Raw genomic sequence first — 21,014 nt, 5'->3', positions numbered from 1 at the left:
GGATATCACTCTGTATAAATAAAATGCTGACTGGCCAGTAGCCAGGCAGGAAGTATAGGCAGGACAAGCAGAGAAGAGAATTCTGGGAAGTAGAAGGCTGAGGTAGAGAGACGCTGCCAGCCACCGCCATGAGAAGATGTTAAGATACGGGTAAGCCACGAGCCATGTGGCAACTTATAGACTAATAGAAATGGGTTGATTTAAGATATAAGAACAGTTAGCAAGAAGCCTGCCACGGCCATACAGTTTGTAAGCAATATAAGTCTCTGTGTGTTTACTTGGTTGGGTCTGAGTGGCTGTGGGACTGGCAGGTGAGAGAGATTTGTCCTGATCATGGGCCAGGCAGAGCTGGAGAAAACTCCAGCTACTCTTGTGCTTTTTCTGTAGACAGAAAAATATTTTCCTAAATTATATGTTACTTTCTTACTAGTTTAAAAGAACTAGACAACTGCCTACCAACTTAGCTTACTAACCAGTTACTCACAGAGCACACCGTAGTCAAGTGGCTAGGTCAACAGTTTGGCATTTTCCCAGTGTCCTTAACTGTTCTCTTCCTGTAATGATTTCAATGATAAATATTCTGTTTGACCATGTCATTTTTATTCTAATATAAATTCAAACGAATTATCAGTAACTATTAACTTCCTGTTTAGTAACTGGCAATATGCACGTCTGTCCTTTCCTTTCTCTTCCCCTTCACTTGCCTGGCTTCTTCTCAAGTGTGAGTTTTAGATCTGTTAGCACACAGCCCCATCTAAGTTTCTAACCAACCTGTCCAGATTCTTATATGACACTTTAGAGCCTTAACAACCATTATATTATTCACTAGTGGCGATTTTTAAAATAACCAGCCCAGTCTCCACTCTTTTATTTTGATTTATCCTTTAGTTGACTTTAGATATATGTTTCCTGTATTTTTTTCAGGCATGGTACCTTTTTTTTTTTTTTGAGATTCAAATAGCTCATAAAAAGGTATTCACCTCACACACTAATGGGGGCATATTTACATGGTAGAAGAATGTGACATCATTGATATTGGGTATCTTGATTGCTTTGCTTGGTTTTGGTAGCAATTCAAACACTGGGAGTGGATGATGGTGATTACCCTGCACAGACTTGGGATAACTCATTGAGAATGGTGCCGTCATTTGTCCACAGCCATCAGAGCTATGTAAGCAAGGAAGTTCACTGCACTGTATGTGTCAACAGGCTGAGGGTGAACAGCTCAGTTCCTCAGTGTCCTTTGCATCCTTCGGTAGAGCAGCCCGTCACAGGAGTCTGCTGGGACTAAGACCTGACCTGGAGCCACTTTCCCATCCACCAGCTTTTGGTGCCGGAGGCTGGTTAAAAATGTAAAACCTTTGACCTGGTTTGTTTTCTAGTGCTGTGATAAACACTGTAACCAAAGGTAACAGTGTGGGGGAAAGAGGCTATTTCTGCATACAGCTTACAATTCATGATGAGAAATCAGGCAGGAATTCAAGGCAGGAACCTAAAGGCAGGAACTGATACAGAGACCATGGATGAATGCCACTTACTGGCTCGTTCCCATGACTTGTCTAGTCTGCCTTCTTAGATAACCCAGGACCACTTGCCCACAGGTAGCACCACCCACAGTGGGCTGGGGCTCTTCAACATCTACCATTAGTCAACAACATGCCAGATATGTCTATAGGCTAAGCTGATGGAAGCATTTTCTCAATTGGAGTTCCGTCTTTCCAGATGACCCCATCTTGTGTCAGGTTGACAAAAAAACAAAACAACAACAAAAAAAAAACCCCACCTAGCCAGCATGCCCCTACAGAATACCATGACTACAGTAAATAATAATATGTCATATATTTTTTAAAAATTACACCTTCCGAAACCTCTAATTCCTTCTCTATTTCTCCTGCTCTTCCCTGTCCATTTATTTGTTTCAGATCTGGAAAACTTGTCATTTGTTCTGCTGATGTTCCCAGACACACTTTTGCTGGTTGTTTTACAAGATGTCACTGACACTATTTATCAGATTTAGAAGCTTGATAAAATCAAGTCATTCTCACATATGAGCTGTTCCCATCCAGAGACACCATTTAAATGCCTACTATCTCTATTTTGTGGTTGTGCCCTCAGCAGGCACAGCTGATCCTAATGCCTACTATCTATTTTGTGGGTGTGCCATCGGCAGGCACAGCTCATCAATGCCTAAATGCAGCAGTTCATAGGGATTGTAAATTCTGCTCTTTTGTTCACTCACTGGGGTGTCTTATGAAGGTGAGTGTCCCGTGACTTAGCATTTGGTTATCTGCACATGCTGTCTGCTTTAAGGAGCCAATCCTTCCTCTTCAGTTATGTGTTCTCAACGGGCGTCTGCATGGCAGCATCTGTGAAGAGCTCCAACTCACTGCTTTTTGGGATCATTATGAGCCTCCTATGTGTTTGACGCATGTCACTCTGTTGGGATGATCGTCTGTATCGCTGCTCTGAGGGCTTTTGAAACTTCCTCTAGTTGGCACCATGCCTTCTTTAAGGAGTTACTTATTTTTATTGTATGTGTGTGTATGTTTTGCCTGCCTATATGTCTGAGCACCGTGTGTGTGCATTGCCCAGAGACCAGGAAAGGGAATTGGATCCCCTGGGGTTGGAGTTACAGAGGGCTGCAAGCCACCGTGTGGGTGCTGGGAATTGCACCCAGGTCCTCTGGAAGAGCAGCTGGTGCTTTTGACTGCTGAGCCATCTCTCAAGCCCCTTCTGGGTTCCCATTATCTCAGGTGATGAGGCCTTCCAGGCAGTCTTTTTCATCTTACACTATAGACTGGTATTTGTTGTTTTTCCAAGTAGCTGGGCATAAATCTTTTGAAAAGAGTCTCGGGTGATTTTACTGGTTGCTTGGAATAAGAACAGTTACTAATAAACTTTCAGCTTTATAGTTAACAGCAGGCCATTGCCCCCAACATTTTAAGTTAAATTATTAGTTTCTACAAATTTCATGAGTTAGTGGTATATTTTGTTTCCAAAAGTACATATATGTTTTCTTAAGATATTTCAAGGTCAGTAATCTCATGTAAGGAACGTCCCAGTTTCAAAAACAGGAGAATTCTCCCACAATCCATTGTTAGGTTGTCATCATTCTTTTTGTGTTTATTTTCTTAACCTTTGAGGAAATAAACTAAGAACCACAGAAATCTGGCCCCAGTTTTTTCTGGCCCTGTCTTATGAAAACTCTTTGATTTCACAGTCAAAAAAAAAAAAAATGGGTCGTGCCACACACATTTAACAGCTGACTGGTAATGAATACTTCAGGTAGACCTGCTCTTACACACCACTGCAAACGCTGAGAGATTTCTGAAAAGCCAGATGACAATCTCTTGTGATTCACAGCCGCTCTCCTAGACAGAGTTGATGGTGAGATAATAATCAGAGAAATTCCCCTCAGAGCTCCCATTAAAGTTCACAGGGAGATGCACGTGCTGCTGATGGGACTAGAATATTGCAGTCAGGAGTCAGCTTAAGGATACGGTTGGGGTTTGCTTAGGCGAATTCTGAGAAGTTTCAGGCTGCACATATCTCAGGGGAAGCTGGCATCTCAGGTGAGAGCTTGCCAGTACCTGTACGCTGCTCACTGTTGAGGAAGTACCTCCTTGTGGTGGCTGTCCTGTAGTGACAAATAGTGGGGCCAGTTGGGAACTGCCTGACATGGGTGTTGGGAGCCTAAGCCAGGTTCTCTGCAAGAGCAGCAAGTGCTCTTAACGGATGAGCCATCTCTCCAGCCCCAGTTTGTTTTTTGAACTAGGGATTGAATGAGGCCCCTGGATATGTTAGATAAGTACTCTGTCCCTGAGCCACACCTGCCCTTTCTTTTATGTCTGCTTTGTGACAGAGCCTTGACAGATGTCTAGGCAGGCCTTGAACTTGTCACCCTCCTGTCTCTGCCTCGGAGCAGCTGAGATCACAGGTGTGAGTCACCATACCTGGCTGATAGTTTTTGTGTGTTTAAAAATTCTAAGTCATCTTAACTAGTTTTCCAAAAGGTGTTAAGAGAATAAAGTACCAAAATATAATAAGATGTTTTAGGAGCAGTGTTGGTAAAATTAATTTATTCAAGTATTAAAAAGAATCCTAAGCATATCAGAATAGCACATTAATTTTTGTTAAATAATTTGTTACCTTACCTCTAATTCATAGCCAGAATCACACTGATAAACAACGGTGCTTCCAAAGCTGTACATATTGCCAACCACAAATCCATGCTCTGGACTTTCAGGGTACCCACAAAAAACTGGGATGCAGGATTCATCAGATAATGGCGGCTCCCATGTACCATCGGCCTAAAGGACAGACCACCAATTGTAAGTCAGTTAGGACTTCATACGTGAGTGTGTTATTTATATGGCAGACTCAGCCCCAAATGGAGAGTCAAAAGGACCCAAGGTTTCCCCCTAATTGTGTTGCTTGATATCTATCTGTAGTTATTCAAAACACATCAACCATTAGAAGGTTTCTTATAGTCAGCGCTGAACATTTCTTGACATCCCCGACACACACAAAACAAGCACTTTCTTCCAAATAGACCCATCCCATAAGGAAGTCTCCACTAGAACACACTAACTAGAGTGTGGGCTGGTCTATAGGACTTAGGGAGGGTCGGTGTAAATACTCCACCATTCATCCCAGTACACCCTTGTCCTTCATGTGACTTCCATGTCCTGATTTCAAGTTTCTGAGAAATAGCAGCACCAGGTGATGAGCTCGAAGTTTGAAGCATGGGTTTGGTGTTCTCTATATTAACATGAATTTTCTAAAAACTTAACGCATTTATTTGCTTTTAGTGTAATTGTGTGTGTGTGTGTGTGTGTGTGTGTGTGTGTGTGTGTGTGTGTGTGTGTGTATGCATGTATGTATGTGTGTGTGTTTGGTGTTATCCACTGCTCCTACTCATAACATTTTCTCCCAGACAGGCCACAAAAGCCCAGATCTTTCCCTGCCTCTCTTAGAGTGGTCCAAGAACACATTCTCTGGCACTCAGGTGCCCAGTTTCAGAAGGGGTCCTGGACTGAACCTAGCAGGAAGGAGAGTTACCTGGAAAGGCCAAGGAAACTCTGGACAAGCTTTGCTTGGTTTCTTCACTGGGCCTCTCAGGGTTAGAACATACCCCACTGTCAATCACACTTCTACACCATCAGCTTTACTGATTGTGACTGTGTGATGAAGTGTCTATTAAGTCTCCAGAGAATAGAGGTCAGAGACTTTCTAGACACCTGGGCACACAGGGGCTTGTGCAACAGTAAACAACACTCATCCACACTCCAGGAGGTGGCACACCTAAACTCGGCAGGAACCAGACAGAAGCTGCCACCTGCCTGACTTCTCCATACCTTGCCCTGTGTGTCTCTTCATCTATTGTTCCTAAGGAGGCTCTTCTAATGACCTCTTTTCTGAGTTCAGTGAGACACTGTAGGAAATCCTGCAGCCTGAGAAACAGGTAGAGGGAACCCTGACTAGTCCTCATTAGGTCAGAGGAGATTCCAGAGGCTCAGGCTTGCTCCTGGTGACTGAGGTGGGCAGCCTTAGGTACTGAGTCCTTAACCTGTGGGGCACAGCACAACCTCCAGGTACAGTGTCAGAGTTGACCAGGGGCACGTAGCTAACATCTGCAGCAGAACTGATTGCTTGGTGTGTGTGTGGACAGCCCTATGTAACTGACATTAGAAGGGTGTTGTTGATAATAGTTTTAAACAGTATTTGAGGCAAAACTCTTTAACATACATATAACACAGAAGTGATTTTATATAAATAAACATATAAATATGCCCATATTACAACCACTCATTCTCCAAATGTATGGAAGTTGCACCCAGCTTTTCAGTATTTTAACTGATGCTTCAACAAACCGAAGTTTTGCACAAATATTTCTGAAGATTAGTGGAAAAATTTGAATCTTTTAGGCTGGCATACAAAACAGTGGGTTTCCTCATGGCTTCCTCACACGTGTTACACTTTGGTTATTTGTCCTCCCCCACAACCCTCCCCCCAAACCTCTCCCCCACAACCCTCCCCCACAACCCCTCCCCCACAACCCTCCCCCCAAACCTCTCCCCCAGAACCTCTCCCCCAGAACCTCTACCTCACAACTCCCTCGCCCACAACCCCTCCCCCAGAACCTCTCCCCCACAACCCTCCCCCACAACCCCTCCCCCAGAACCTCTCCCCCACAACCCTCCCCCACAACCCCTCCCCCAGAACCTCTCCCCCACAACCCTCCCCCACAACCCCTCCCCCAGAACCTCTCCCCCACAACCCTCCCCCACAACCCCTCCCCCAGAACCTCTCCCCCACAACTCTCCCCCACAACCCTCCCTCACAACTCCCTCCCCCACACCCCCTCCCCCAGAACCTCTCCCCCACAACACTCCCCCACAACCCTCCCCCACAACCCTCCCCCACACCCCCTCCCCCACCGTGCCTCCCTCTCCTTGCCCTGTCTCAAGCTGGTCTCTCCTCTTTCCCCAGTCAGTTCTCTGTTCTGTTTTCTTGGATTAAAAAATTAAAACTACATTCTGCTGTGTGCTTTTGAAATATCTGTTATTTGGTTTTGATTATTTCAATTTTCTCCATGACAGTTACTTTAATTGTCAGAATGATTTATTAGTTATTACTTACCTTGATTTCTTCACCAAGGTCTACTTTTTAGCTCATTTTTTTTTTGTATTTCATGTTTTTTGTTTTTTTTTCCCCCCAAATTTACACCAATACCACACTAATAGAAAATTTGTAATTTGTAATGTGTCTTAATTTCTGGGTAGGTGAGGCTTTCTTCAGTATTTATTTTTTTTTTGTTTTTGTTTTTTGTTTGTTTGTTTTTGTTTTTGTTTTTCAAGACAGGATTTCTCTGTGTAGCCTTGGCTGTCCTGGAACTCACTCTGTAGACCAGGCTAGCCTTGAATTCTCAGAGATCCTCCTGCCTCTGTCTCCTGAGTGCTGGGACTAAAGGTGTGTGCCACCACTGCCTGGCTTCAGTATTCATTTTTTAACAACTGTATTTAACTCATTGTATGACATGCTGAGTAATTTTGTTACATTATAATAAAAATATTTCTAGGCACTGAACACCGTTCTATGCAACTTCTGTATCTGAATACTTACTTAGAAAGACTCAATTTACCTTTCAGAGCAAAAATTAAAGCAGAACCCCGCTGGGAAAAAGGGCAGAAATCACACTTTGGGTGAGAAGGTATGAAGATTACCACAAATAAACTACTGATTCAGAGAAAGAGAACTTAGCCACCAGTGTCTGTGGTATTGTGTTCCCCCAAATATTGTGCATGCTAATAAACTTATCTGGGGTCAGAGACAGAGCAGCCACAATATTAAACATAAAGGATAGGTAGTGGTAGCACACGCCTTTAATCCTAGCATTCCAGAGGCAGAAATCCATGTGTTCAAGGATACAGACAGGCATGGTGACTCATCATGCCTTTAATCCCAGAAAGCAAGCCTTTAATCCCGGGGAGTGGTGGTAGAAAGCAGAAAGGTATATAAGGCGTGAGGGCCAGAAACTAGAAGCATTTGGCCTGGTTAAGCATTTGGCTGGTTAAGCATTCAGGCTTTTGAGCAGCAATTCAGCTGAGACCCATTCTGGATGAGGACTCAGAGGCCTCCAGTCTGAGGTAACAAGACCAGCTGAGGATCCAGCGAGGTGAGATAGCTGTGGTTTGTTCTGGTTCTCTGATCTCCAGCATTCACCCCAATAACTGGCCCCAGGTTAATTCTTATTAAAAGTTATTAATAAGAACTTTTAAGATTCATGCTACAAGTGTCCCAGGACCCCAGACAGCACACGTGGAACTACCCAGTGCTCCATAACCCAATGCAGAGAACATCAAAACTCTTCATCATGGTAAAGCCCTATGTGTTCAAGAAGCTCAAAGTCTTGGGGAAAATTTCCCCTTATGACCTTTGGCTCTGAATAAAAAGGGGCATATTTTGAGAGCCTGGCACCTTGGACGGCTATTGTACTTGCTCGGTGTGATGGTTCTGCTTCTAGGTTTGGCGGTAGCCAATCATGGGGATGCATGGTTTATAAATGGAAAATCAGAAGAGGAATAAAAAAGTTCTTGAGTCCCTACTATGTGTCAGGCATCTTCTGGACACTTAGACACATTAAATAACTGAATCCTTCCAATGAGCACAGACTGACAAATAACCAAGCCGAAGGATGACGTGTTGAGGAACCTCCAAATGTGAGCGATGGCATTCAAACCCGCATGCTGAGGGAAAGGGCATGCCTGTGCTCTGTTGTAGCCTCCTCTCCCAGTCCTCAGCCTGACTCCAGCAAGTTAGGAGAAGGGGCTCTGCTCGGAAGGCCTGCTCTCTGTGTGGCAGTTCACGTCCTGAACAAGGTGTTACAGTTAGCAAGCTGCTAAATATGCACACAAAACACTTCATGCCAAACTAACCATACATTTTATGCCCAAGAGTGTCTGTGTGCACAAACCAGCTGGGGACTTTTGAAAGGTCAAAGTTGGCAGAAGTTAGGCGTTTCCTCCCATCAATGCTGTGGTTTTTCACAACAGCTATATAAGATATATGTTATTTTACACACTTGTTTTCAAATAAGGAAACCTGAAGTACAGGTTCCCCCTCCCTCATCTTGTAGCCCAGGCTGTCCTCAAACTCCCTGTATAACATCTGTTCTTCATGTCTCCATCTCTAAGTGCTGCATTACTGGTGTGCACCACCATACTCAGTTTTATGTGGTGTGAAGATAAAACCCAGGGCCTCAGGCATACTGGGCAAGCAGTCTATCAGCGAAGCCAGTATTCAGGCCTTCTTCTGAGACTGTCACAGATGTCTGGTTGCTTTGCTGTGAATATCTCATTAGAGATGTTGCGGGTTTTTTGTTTTGTTTTGTTTTGTTTTTGTTTTAAACTTTTCCCCCAACATTGGCTCTTTCTTAGTTTAAAATTGGGACTATTAGGAGGAAATACATGTTCTATTTCTTTTTTCCTCTTTGTTAAAACATTTATTTTATACGTGGGAGTGTTTTGCCTGCACGTTTCTCTGTGCACATGGGCATCAGATCCCCTGACCTGGAGTTGCAGACAGTTGTAAGCTACCATGTGGATGTTGGGAACCAAACCCAGGTCCTCTGGAGGAGCAGCCAGTGCTCTTAACCACCGAGTCATCTCCCCAGATCCACATTCTATTTCTAAGAAAGTTCTCAACTCTTTGGATGCTAACGAAACTTGAAGCATTTGCCTTTCCTTCTTGGCCAGCACGGTGGGCATTTTATTCATAGTCACAAAAGCCACAGATAGACTTTCACGTTCCCATTCAGAGGCATATCTCACCTGGCAGGTTGACAAGTCCACTCCTTCATAGGTAAACCCTTCTGCGCAGGACACAGAAACTTGTTTATTCACCCGGAAGTCGTCTCCGTGAACACGCATGCGTGTTGTGTTTGACGGTACAGGACACATTTTAGGAATGCAGGAGATTCTTTCAGGGACCCAATGACCATCTTGCTCACAGGTGAATGCATCTGTAGCTGTATCTATCACATACCCTTCCAGACACCTGCAATGCAGACGAGAAAAATGAACGCCTGAAGAAAGGAGCACGCTACGCCCCGACCTGGGCTCAGATTGAAGGAGCTGCCACAACGCTCAGGAGACATTTTATGAGAAACCTCAAAACTGGCTCAAAGGTCAGATGGATAATATCACAGAAACATTAATAGAACAACATCCAGATAAATTCTTAGTAATCCACATTCAAGATTAGCCAAGACTAAAGTAGTCTTAGATGTGGCTGAAGTCAGTTTCTTTTATTTATCCATTCATTCTAAAACAGCCACTAGTTCAAGAAATTATAGAGAAGTTCAATTACTATTAATACTTAGACACTGGCAAGAATACTGCTTCTGGTTTATCTACTGTGCAACAAGCACCGTCTGCAGTACTTATACAAAGTACTGCTTCTAAGCTTGTTCATTAAGCATTGTTGTAGCTATAGTATAGTTCAAACTCAAGTCTAATTGGCTCTAAAAGCCCTCCGTGACTTAAAAATGTGCATACTCATGCAGCAAATGGTTCTGTGCAATGATTAATTTCTGGTGATCCCTCGGTGTGCTTTGTAAATATCAACTCATGTGGGGTGGTGGTGGCCCACACCTTTAATCCCAACACTCAGGAGGCAGAGCCAGGCAGATCTTTGTGAGTCTGAGGTCAGCTTGGTCTACAGATCCAGTCCAAGACAGGCTCCAAAGCTACACAGAGAAACCCTGTCTCGGAAAAGAAAAAAAACAAAACCAAAACCAAATATCAGCTCATCAAATTCTCTTGTCACCTCATTAGCAGGTACCATTAGGGCCTTCTTTGCCATTTGGCATTGATGAGGTTGGAGTCAGAGAGATTAGATACCTTCCTTGAAGCCACATAACTCTGCATGGTTATGGTAAAACTGTGGGATGTGGTAAAACTGTATACTCTAGAGGGAGTGTTCTGGAATCCGTGCTCCTACCATTACTTTTAAATCAAACCATCTAATCATTGGAGAACATCTTGTAAATTCCAAATATTACCAGGTTAGGTAATTACAGAAGTCTTATACAATTGGAACAACCTGGTTAGTGGAAACTAAGTAAAGATCTGCTACTCAGTGTCACTGGCACACTCCAAGGAAAAAGCCCCAGGAGAATCCTGATGGGCAGGTGACACTGTGAGTCGCAAAACGCCTGATGCATCAACATCCACATGGAGTTTGAAATGTACATCAGAGTCCAGGAGTGGTCATTTGCCCTTCTGTTTTGTGCACAGGCCGCTGCTACTGTTCAGCTTCCTCACACGCCATCCTTCCACAGACTCCAGATTTTACTACAGTTAGGGAACAGGAAGGCAGGCTAAAATGTTCACAGCAGATCGCTCCAGAAGAGGGGCTAAGTTGTCGATTAGAGCTGAGGTGTAAATACCTGGAAGACCCAGTTCACCAGGAACAGAAACAAAGCCTTGAGACAGTTGAGATTATTTGAATGTGATGGCTACTTATTCAAATAAATTTCCTAATTCCCAAATTCATTTCAAATTTTTACACCTTCTATTTTAATATTTAGCTTAATAATACTCCTCAGACCAAGGAGTTTCCATTATTTGAGCACTGCGTACTTTGTTTGAGTAGCACAGGCTGGCTAGCCTCTTTATTCATATTGCTCAGTGTTTCAAAAATGATTGAAACCAGTTGGAGGACCTTGTGGCTTCATGAGCGCCATGAGGATTATGTTAGAAACCATAGCATGAAAAGGGCATAAATTTATTTGTATAGTAAATGGATTTCTACATAATCCTGAGTAAATAAAGTCAAATGCTAGAAGTTTGGGTTTGGGAGGGAAGCCCAGGGATGGTGGCTCTCTTCCAGATTAGCTGCATTTTGATCTCTTCGCTTCTTTTTATAATCCTGCCTACGCTCCTTGCGGACTCCGTAGCCATCCATGGTCTTACCTGAGTTTCACTTTGCTTTCATAGGTATATGCCTCTCCTGTGGCCACTGCATTGGCAACAGGCGGTGGGGGTCCACAGGACAGGGGCTCACAGGCTGGGTAAGGCTGGCTCCACGTCCCCTTCTCTGTACAAACCAGGTCTGAACTACCTTGCATGATGTAGCCAGGTCTGCAGCTATAAGTTACCACATTGTCCTCCAGAGGGCTGCTCTCGCTGACGACTGCATTGGGTATGGTTGGGAGAGAACCACAGTCAGCATGCTCACAGCGTGGGAAGCCGGACCACTGGCCACTGGCATCACAGGTGATTTCAGAAAGCCCGAGGAGCTTGAAGCCTTTGAAGCACTCAATCTGGACTGTCTTCCCGCAGCCCAAGTCAGTTGCATTGACGGTTCCGTGTTGAATGCTGGGTCTGGAACACCTGCAAGGCAGGCAGGAAGGCAGGCTGCCACTCCAGGAACCATTGGGGAGGCATCTTCTTGAAGGGTTTCCATGGAGCTTGTAACCAGGAAAACACTGATACTGTATGAGGCCCCCGTGATAAAAGGAAAAGCCATTAGGGAAGCCCTGGGGAAGATCGTCAGGAGGAACACAGGTAGCTGGTTTACAGACAGGAACCTCAGCATCCCAAGTCCCATCTGACTGGCAGGTGAGTTTAGGAGCCCCATGTAACACATAGCCCTCTAGACAGTGGAATGCTACTTCCTTCTTGAACCCATAGTCTACACCATCTGTCACCCCATTTGCCACCTGCGGTGGGGCAGTACATCTGACAGGCTTGCAGCTGGGAATGGTGCCACTCCAACTTCCATTGGTAAGACAGACACGGCTCCTGGCCCCTTCAAGGATGAACCCTTCCCTGCAAGAGTACGCGACCTCTTTTTGGAATGTGTATTCTTCTCCCTTCACTTGGCCGTTGTTTGGAGCTGGGGGTGAGCCACAATCCACAGGAATACATGTGGGCTCGTGCCCATCCCAGTCTCCATTTTCCTGGCATGTTCTCTTCTCAGTGCCATTGAGCACATAGCCAGGGTCACACTCATAGTGTAACACCCCCAGGTATGAGTAGTCACTTCCTTTGATGAGTCCGTTCCTGAGTGGGGTCGGCTTGCTGCACGAAATGGCTTCACAGCGTGGCGCAGCACCGCTCCACTTCTTATTCTGTAGACAAAGTCTCAAGTGGGAGCCTTCTAAGAGGTGCCCGGACTTGCAGCTATATTGTGCAGCACTGCCCAGGGTAGTCTGTGTAAAATGCAAAAAGCCGTTTTCGGGAGCAACAGGCAAGTCGCATTCGATTGAGATACAGGAAGGAGCACTCCCGTTCCAAGTCCCGTCTTCCTGGCAGATCAGCACAGGGTTTCCCAGCAGTTCGTAGCCAGGGTCACAGCTGTAGGAAACCATCGTGCCATATAGAAAGTGGGATGCATGTGTAGCAGGGGATGCCTTTGTATTTTCCAAGGTTTTAGCTGTCGCTTCCAAAGGTTGAGGGTGAGGAGTCAGATATGGGACTTCCATCATGTCGTCTTCTTGATCAAAATATTCCTGGCCATCTTTGACTTTAGTACAGTCTCCGAAGTCTATGTGAGGAGGGAGACCGCAGTCTATGGGTACACATGTTGGGCTAGAGCTTGACCATCCTGACTCCTCACAGGTCTGCATGGCATGACCAACCACCTGAAACCCAGGGAAGCAGCTATAGATAATCATGGCACCATATCTGTAATCCGCACCTTCTACGAAACCGTTTTCGATGGGCTGTGGGTCACTACAGTGGATGGCACTGCAAGAGGGGGCATCCATATCCCAGTCACCTGTCTCTAAACAGGTCAGGGCTTTGGGACCTTCGAGTCGGAAGCCGCGGTCACAAAAGTATGTGATGGTTTGTCCATACTGAAAGCTTATGTAAGAGAATTGGCCATTTAAAATCTCTTTGGGCTCTGGGCATTCAACGGGTTTGCACATTGGCTTTCCTCCAAGCCACTGGCCATTTTCCCCGCAGAGGGTGGTAGTATTGCCCACTAACTCAAAACCTGGCTTGCAGGTGTAGAGCGTGGTGCTGAGATAGGCAAGCCCTTGTACATGGATGATGCCATTGAGGATCTCCTCAGGTTGGGGGCATTCTACGGGAACACATTCAGGCAACAGAGAACTCCAGGTGCCGTCAGCCTGGCAGAGGATGGTTGGATCACCTCTTAGGAAAAACCCATCGACACACGAGTACTTGACGGTACTTCCAAAATGAAGAGCTCCAGAAGAAGCAGGGAGGCCGAAGGGAATCAAGGGAGGCAAGCCACAAAGGACCATCTTACAGATGGGAAAGGAACCATTCCATTGCCCGGATGGCAAACACTTCAGGACAGAAGGGCCTTGCAAGGCATGCCCCTCTTTGCAGGAAATGGTCATCACGCCTACCTCGGAAGTTAATTCCTTTAATACGAGCTGGTTTTCCAAGAGGGGAGGCTCTGGGCACTTGGTGGGGACACACTTTGGGCTTGGCTTCTTACTCCATTTGCCAGATTTCTGGCAAGTCCAAGAATTGTCACCAACAAGCTCATATCCCTCATTACAGAAAAACTGAACCTTGGACCCCACTTCAAAGCTTTCTCCTTTCAAGAAGCCATTCTGGATGGGAGGGGGTTTCCCACAGTTGAGAGGGGTGCAGGACAGAGGGGTGTCGCTGTGCCAATGGCGATTGGCTTGGCAGACAAACACAGGACTTCCAGCTGCCTTATAGCCCGGGTTGCACTGGAACCTCGCTTCGCTCTCAAAGGTCCTGCCAGTGGTGTGCTGAGCAACAGAGAGAGAAGAGTCAGTACAGCTCACAGAACAGAAAAGCCCACAGATGTAATGCATTGCTAGCCGAACAGAACCCAAAGAACCACATTTACAATGAATCCATTAGGACTTCCATGAGTAAAGATTTGTGCTGTTTGCTACAGGTCTGCCCTAAGTTTTGTAGGAAGGGAAAATGCAGAAGTAAAATGTGGAAGATCCAATGAGGTGATTTCCTCTGTAGAAATTATTACAGAACCCAGAAGAGATAAGATCAGGGGTCTATACAGATTGATGAGTCAAAGGGCAATACCAACAGTATACACAGAGAACTTGGTAGGATTAAAAAAATACATAGATGCTTTAAAAACTCTTTCACTTAAAATATTGTCTATTTACAATGGCACTGTAGCCTTTGATTGGAAGACCAGACTGTTCTCCCCCTCCTCTTCTCTTTTGGTATATGTGGACGAATGTGTGTGAAGTCCAGAAGTCAGCCTCCGGTGGCATTTCTTAGATGCCATCCACTTTGCTTTTATTCATTTATTCTTTCAGACAGTCTTTACTGTTCGTCAGGCAGGCCAGGCTGCAAGTCAGTGAGCTCTGAAGACTCCCTGGTCTCTGCCTGGCAATATGGGGTTACAGGTGTGCAGCTCGGTGCCGGGTGGCAAGCCAGGGAGCCCTGTAGACTGCCTCATCTCTGCCTGGCAATATGGGGTTACAGGTGTGCAGCTCGGTGCCTGGATTTTCTTACCCTGGGGTTTGAGGATCAAGCTCACAACCCCCACTCTTGCACAGAATGCACTTTATCCCCTGAGATACTGCTATATTCTTTGTTCTTGCCTCCTGACACACTTACTGGAAAGATACTTTAGTGTGGAAGCAGATCATATTTGTATCACACTTAACAATTTGCTCTTCGTAGTGAAATTACCTTTAGGTATCTCAAAAGAGCAATGCAAAAACTGCACCTCATACTTCATTTAAAAACCAGAGTGACAACAAATATCTCTGAGTTCCATTTAGGTGACAAATTATATAAAAAGAAAAATGGCATTTCGTTAAAATTGGCTTACTCTGACTTCATACTTAAGGCAAAGATACGGCTACAAAGGCCTTGGAATGTCTGTAGGTTACGATAATGCAGAAGGGTGTATACTGAGGAGGCTGGAGCAACGGCTCAGTGGTTAAGAGCCCTGGCTGCCCCTCCAGAGGACTAGGTTTGAATTCTCAGGACCCACATGGAGGCTCACAACTGTCTGTAACTCTAGTCCCATGGAATCTGTTGCCCTTTTCTGGTCTCCTTAGACACCAGGCACACACGTGGTCCACAGCCACATATGCAGGCAAACACCCATACACATAACATAAACATTTAAAAGATATATATTGTAAGGTTTCACAATTATCTCGATTCCCCTTTATTCAGTCCACACTGTGCATAGATTCGAGGCACTTGTGTTTCAGCGATCAATCTGTTAATGCCTCTACTTCTCAACACCGGGTTAGCCGTGGTTAACGTCATCACTCACGGCCCTGTGAGTGTTGACAGTCATGGATCATTTGGCAGCTGGTCTCTTACCTCCAGAAAACCATTCTCCACCTTAGGTGGGTCACTACAGGATACAGGGTGGCAGGTGGGCATGGGTCTGCTCCACTGTCCGGTGGCCTCACAGGTGCTCTTCTTCTCCCCTTTGATATAGAATCCCTTGTGGCAGCTATACGCCACCACGGCCCCAAAACTGTAGTTTGTTCCACTTGCATAGCCATTCATGATGCTTGGAGGCTCTCCACACCGCACCGGGATGCACTGGACTGACATGGGAGAAGGGCTCCACTGTCCGCCTCTCAGGCACTCGATCTTTGCCGAGGTGTTCAGCACAAAGCCCTCCATGCACTTGAAGCTCACGACTGAGCCCACTGCAAATTTAGCTTTGCTCACAGATTCCAAGATGCTGTAGGAAACAGATGGGGGTTTCTCACAGAAGTGAGCTATACAGCGTGGCACAGCCTGGCCCACTGGGGGAACCCATTTCCCCTGGGCATTGCAGAAGAGCTGGGAATTGTCAGCCAGGATATAACCATCTGCACAGTAGTAGAATGCAGTGTCTCCAAAGAGCCGGTGACCAGTCTCTGGAGAGGCGTGGTCCACAATGGGGGGCTCATCACAGGAGACGGCCAGGCACTGATGATTACTTGAATTCCATTTGCCACTGGCTAGGCATACGATGGTGTCAGGGCCAGCAAGGGTGAAGCTGTGGGTATAGAAGAGAAAGAGACAACTCAGTACAGTATTGAGAAAAGGCATTATGTCTTCTCTTTTCATTTTTTAATCTTTCCAATACTAACTTTGCTTTTATTCTTAGTTTTTTTAAAAAATAATATTTAGCATCTGAATATTGAGCTTATTGATCCAATGATTTTAATGCTCAATCAGAAAGGAAATAGAGTTAAGACTTTTGCTATTTAAGGAACTCTAATGATTGTTACAGATTTGTGTGTGTGTGTGTGTGTGTGTGTGTGTGTGTGTGTGTGTGCAGTTGTATGTGCACACATGCTTGGAGAGGTCAGAGGTCATGATCATTTATCAGGAGCCCTGCACCTTATTTTTTGAGAAGGAGATTTTTGCTGGGACTTGAAGATTTCTGCTTAGGCTAGGCTGGCTGGTCAGTGAGCCCCAGGCCCCACCACCACAGCCACATCCAGTTTTTTAACTAGGGGCTGGGATCAAACTCAGGTCCTCATTTTATTAGCTGAGCCTGATCCCCAGCCCCTAACTATTTTTCATTTTTAAAATAAAAATGAGAAATAAGTTTTGGTCCTATATGACTCAATTCAATACCAGGCCTCCATAGCTTTCACAGCTTTAGTCTGTTAATTTTCATACTCTTATTAAAAAAAGCTTCAAGGGGCCATATTTAGCCTGAATACAGCTTATAGCTGCCCACTTACATTCAGTGAACTTTAAAACAGTGATTATAATTCTAGGCTCCAGTGTTTTCAAACCTCTGCCCATGTGGTTAGAGTTACAAAGCTTTGTTCTGCATATGTCTATTACGCCAGGCAATGAATGTACAGATACGTTTTGCCCAATAGCTCCCAGCCTTTCTTTATGTACCAGGTATTTGCCCATATCTGATGACAAATTGACAGTATGCCCCCCAGGGCTATCTCCACAATGCAGAACAAAACATTAGGCCGTGCGGTATTAGGGAAGCTGCATCTGAGGCATTCTGATTTTCACTTTCAATCTCTTAGACAACAGAGTTTTGAAGGGATATCTGACATCCGATCAGTCTGTCCTTTTGCTACTAATAATGAGTAAGGGAATGAAAGTAGTCAGGTGACTAATTGAATCCTTGTTAGACATTGTGATTGGTCCATCTTACAGTTGGCTGAGTGGTGAATCAGACAGGCCCAGTCACTTGCCTACTACCACCCAGCTGTTAGCAGAAGATGTGAGGTTCGAATTGGGCTACTAGATTCCAACACTTCCGTCTTTTCCACAATGCTGCTTTCTCCCTTTGTTTTTCTTCTTTTCAGACTAGTTAGTCAAGACTACTGTGTGTGGGCATGCTGGGGAAACTACACAGAGTTGTCAGAGTATAAATTATTTAGCCCACCTTTCAGCAAAGATTCTCAAGTCATTAGTAACTAAAACTTTCACTGAGGTCCCTTTTAGTTCTAAAAGGAATAATCTATTAGAGAGAAACTGAGATTCCATCAACTTCATCAGAAATATTCATACTATCTATAGGAGACTGATGGACAATTCAACAAAAATGACAGATATCTGTAGAAGACTATGCATCCACCTTAGCTATGGTCATGCACCATGCAATGCACAGAAGTGGTGTCTAAATGAATAAATACTCTTAGATACTTCCAATAGATGAGTGAAGTATCCACTTAGAGCCTTTTCAGTTCATAGTTTGGGGAAAAACCCAGTTCTTTGTAAGTAGATGTGGACTTAGCAAGTGTTTAGATGACATCTTCACTAACAGTTACAGAAAGGCACCCACAGCAGTATGCTCAGAGCATCATTTTATTATTGACAAACCACAAGGCCTGGCCTGCTGATTTGACTGTCCCTGCATGCGGCATGGCCTGGCTGAAAGGTCTGCCTACTGAGGCTCCTGTTGTTTTGCAGCTCAGCTTGAATCATTCACACACTTTGAAACATGCGTCATCACCGTCCTCGACCCCTTGATGTGGCTGGCACTGTTCACCGGCTGAAGTTCATGTGCACAGACTCAGACAGCCCTGATTTGTAGGAATCCATTGTTCATAAAGTTTTCCCTTTATTCCCTGGCTCCAGATGTTCTGAGGCAGAAGCATCTGTCTCTAGAATCTTCCTTATTCCACAGAGCATCTTGAGAAAATGGAAACAGTGTTTTATAATTTGGCGGGTCTTGGTGGGGGCTCTGACCCTTGACCTCCTGAGAACGCTCCATCAACTACTTTTTTCATAATGGAAAAAAATCACAGCAAGCCAGCTTTCTAATAGAATGGATAATGACCACTGAACACACACTCTTGAAACATATAAAGGTAAAGAATTCACGTTCAGAATCTTCAGTATCCCCAGTCTAGATTAAGACCTGTTTTCCTTTCTGCATTTCAGCTGACACTTATTTCTTCACACATGACTCTTTGCAGCCAGCTGTGGGCCAGTCACTTGCTTGGGGCACAAACACAGCACTAGTGAAGTACTTGTTTGCAATGGATAATGGTTTGATGTGGCAGGCTGAGTCCAACTGTGGGGCATTGTAAGATACACATCTGGTCTCTGCCCATGCCTAACATGGAGTTCCTGAGGCCTTTGTAATTTTCCAAGTGCCAACATTCCAGGGCTTTGTATCAATAGACAATGTGCTCACTGAAGGTGAGGCTAGATCATGAACAAAGATAAACATATTTTTTAAATGTCAGAACTTTAAGATGATAAAGAAGGATATATATTCTAAGTGACACAAAAGAGGAATTCCTATAAGCTATCACTTAATCTCTTAAAAAAAAAAACCCAAATCACTTGTACTATTTAATTCTGTTAGAAGTTTCAAAGTGTATTCGAACTATAGAGGACATCTTTTACTCACTTATTTTGTTGAGGGATCATTCAGAGGATGATAAACATTTACAATTGTTAACATATGCCTATAAATGCTGGCTACCAAAGTGAGAAAATGTGACTCTAGGCTAAGTCTAAAATGTGAGAAAAACATATCAATCTAAGTTGAAGGAATACTCACTTAAATTCTTTGTAACCTTTTGTATTTTCATTCAAGAGGTATTGAGGACAATATTTAATACTTTTACTAAAAATCAGTCACACACATACTATGTTCCAGGTAAAACGACCCATCAGTATCCCAAGGACGCCTTAGGACACCAGCAATACACAAGAGTCCTTTGGAAATGGACAGAACACTTTTTGGATGTGATTTTTTAACAGTTGGATTCACAGGCCTAGAGGAAGCTTACTGCCAGCATGGGCCCTGGGAGCTTTTTGAGTGAGCTCAGAGAGAGGCATCAGATCCCCTTCTAAAAGACAAAAGCAGCTCATTAAACAGCTGCAGGCTAAAGACAATAATAGAAAGCGTGAAGAAGCATCAGTAATTGATCTTGTTTCAATTCATAACAACAATCGAAGATCAAAGCTGTTGTTTTAATAGAACCAATAATTGCATTTAGAAACTTATATGTGAGAAGAATCAAGAGAGGGAAACTCAGGAGGGTTTTTAATGACATCATTAACCCTTTCATGCCTCTGAGTTTCACACCAACGAATGCCAACCTAAGGATGAGAAGAAAAATGAGACACTAATGACCTCATATATTTGGCCAAACAACTGAAGCACCTTGCCCCTGGCGTGTGGGTGTTGATAAAAATTTAGAAAAATAAACGTTTGGGTAAATGATAAATTGGGAATGGCAAGTTTGATGAAGCTGCTTGCTTCTTTCCTTGGCTGGCATCCGTTATTCTACTCTGATCTCTTGAAGTTCTTGCCTCCTCTCCAGAAATTTGAGACCATGTCTTGCTCCCATGATTCAGGAAAAGACTCTATCAAAGCTCATTACCAGTATAAATGTTAAAAACAATCAACCAACTAAACAACAGTCCAGCATCCACGCCTAGCTGAAGAGCTATTGGCGGATGCTAAGCGAAGGGGAGACAGCTTCCTTTAAGGGTGCGGCCCCAGGTAGGTGGTCCACACTCTAGGAACAGCTCCATATCCGTGCACATCTGGGCAGTACAAATTGGACCCGGTGGTTGGTAAACAATCAAAACCAAGCAGAGGCCATGAAGTTGGGAGGAGGGTTCAGGGAGTAGGGGGATCCTAGAGGAGTTATAGGGAGGAGTGGAGGAGTGAATACAATCAGAGGACATTGTGTGCATGTATGAAATTCTCAAGGAACGAACAAAAACATTATATTAAAACTAACAACAGCGAGACAACAGTAGGAATGTGTGCATGTTCGTGATGTATGGAGGGCTGGGTGTCTTATACAGGATGACAGGCAGAGGGAAGGCAGACTTGAGACTTGAAAGGGAGTAGACTCCACTTTCAGGAGGCTGAGAGCATCTCAGGATGTGGAAGGAGACAGCAAGACAGGTCCCATTACACAGAAGTCATGGCTTGGATACAATGATACTATTCTTTTTTTTTTTGTATGTACATATGTATGTATGTGGCTATTAGCTCTTTTTTTTAATTTTTATTTTGCAATACAATTCAGTTCTACATATCAGCCATGGATTCCC

The 21,014-nt window shown here is 44.4% G+C and overlaps 1 protein-coding gene across 1 annotated transcript in view; it reads right to left on the bottom strand.

The window, feature by feature from the left end:
- Positions 1-21,014, bottom strand: part of Svep1 (sushi, von Willebrand factor type A, EGF and pentraxin domain containing 1) — a 177,861-nt gene that overhangs the window by 17,390 nt on the left and 139,457 nt on the right. The window contains exons 37-40 of the mRNA XM_052717725.1: positions 15,831-16,503; positions 11,478-14,263; positions 9,333-9,558; positions 4,155-4,310 (exon numbers count right to left, since the gene is read on the bottom strand). Coding sequence (XP_052573685.1) covers positions 4,155-4,310; positions 9,333-9,558; positions 11,478-14,263; positions 15,831-16,503 — 3,841 coding nt within the window. The remainder of the gene's footprint in view (positions 1-4,154; positions 4,311-9,332; positions 9,559-11,477; positions 14,264-15,830; positions 16,504-21,014) is intronic.

Source organism: Peromyscus californicus, unplaced genomic scaffold (assembly GCF_007827085.1).
Source record: "Peromyscus californicus insignis strain IS unplaced genomic scaffold, ASM782708v3 Scaffold_5__1_contigs__length_169319896, whole genome shotgun sequence".
Classification (NCBI taxonomy): domain Eukaryota; kingdom Metazoa; phylum Chordata; class Mammalia; order Rodentia; family Cricetidae; genus Peromyscus; species Peromyscus californicus.
Note: the sequence above shows the minus strand (reverse complement) of the source record. Positions and strands in the feature narration are given on the sequence as shown.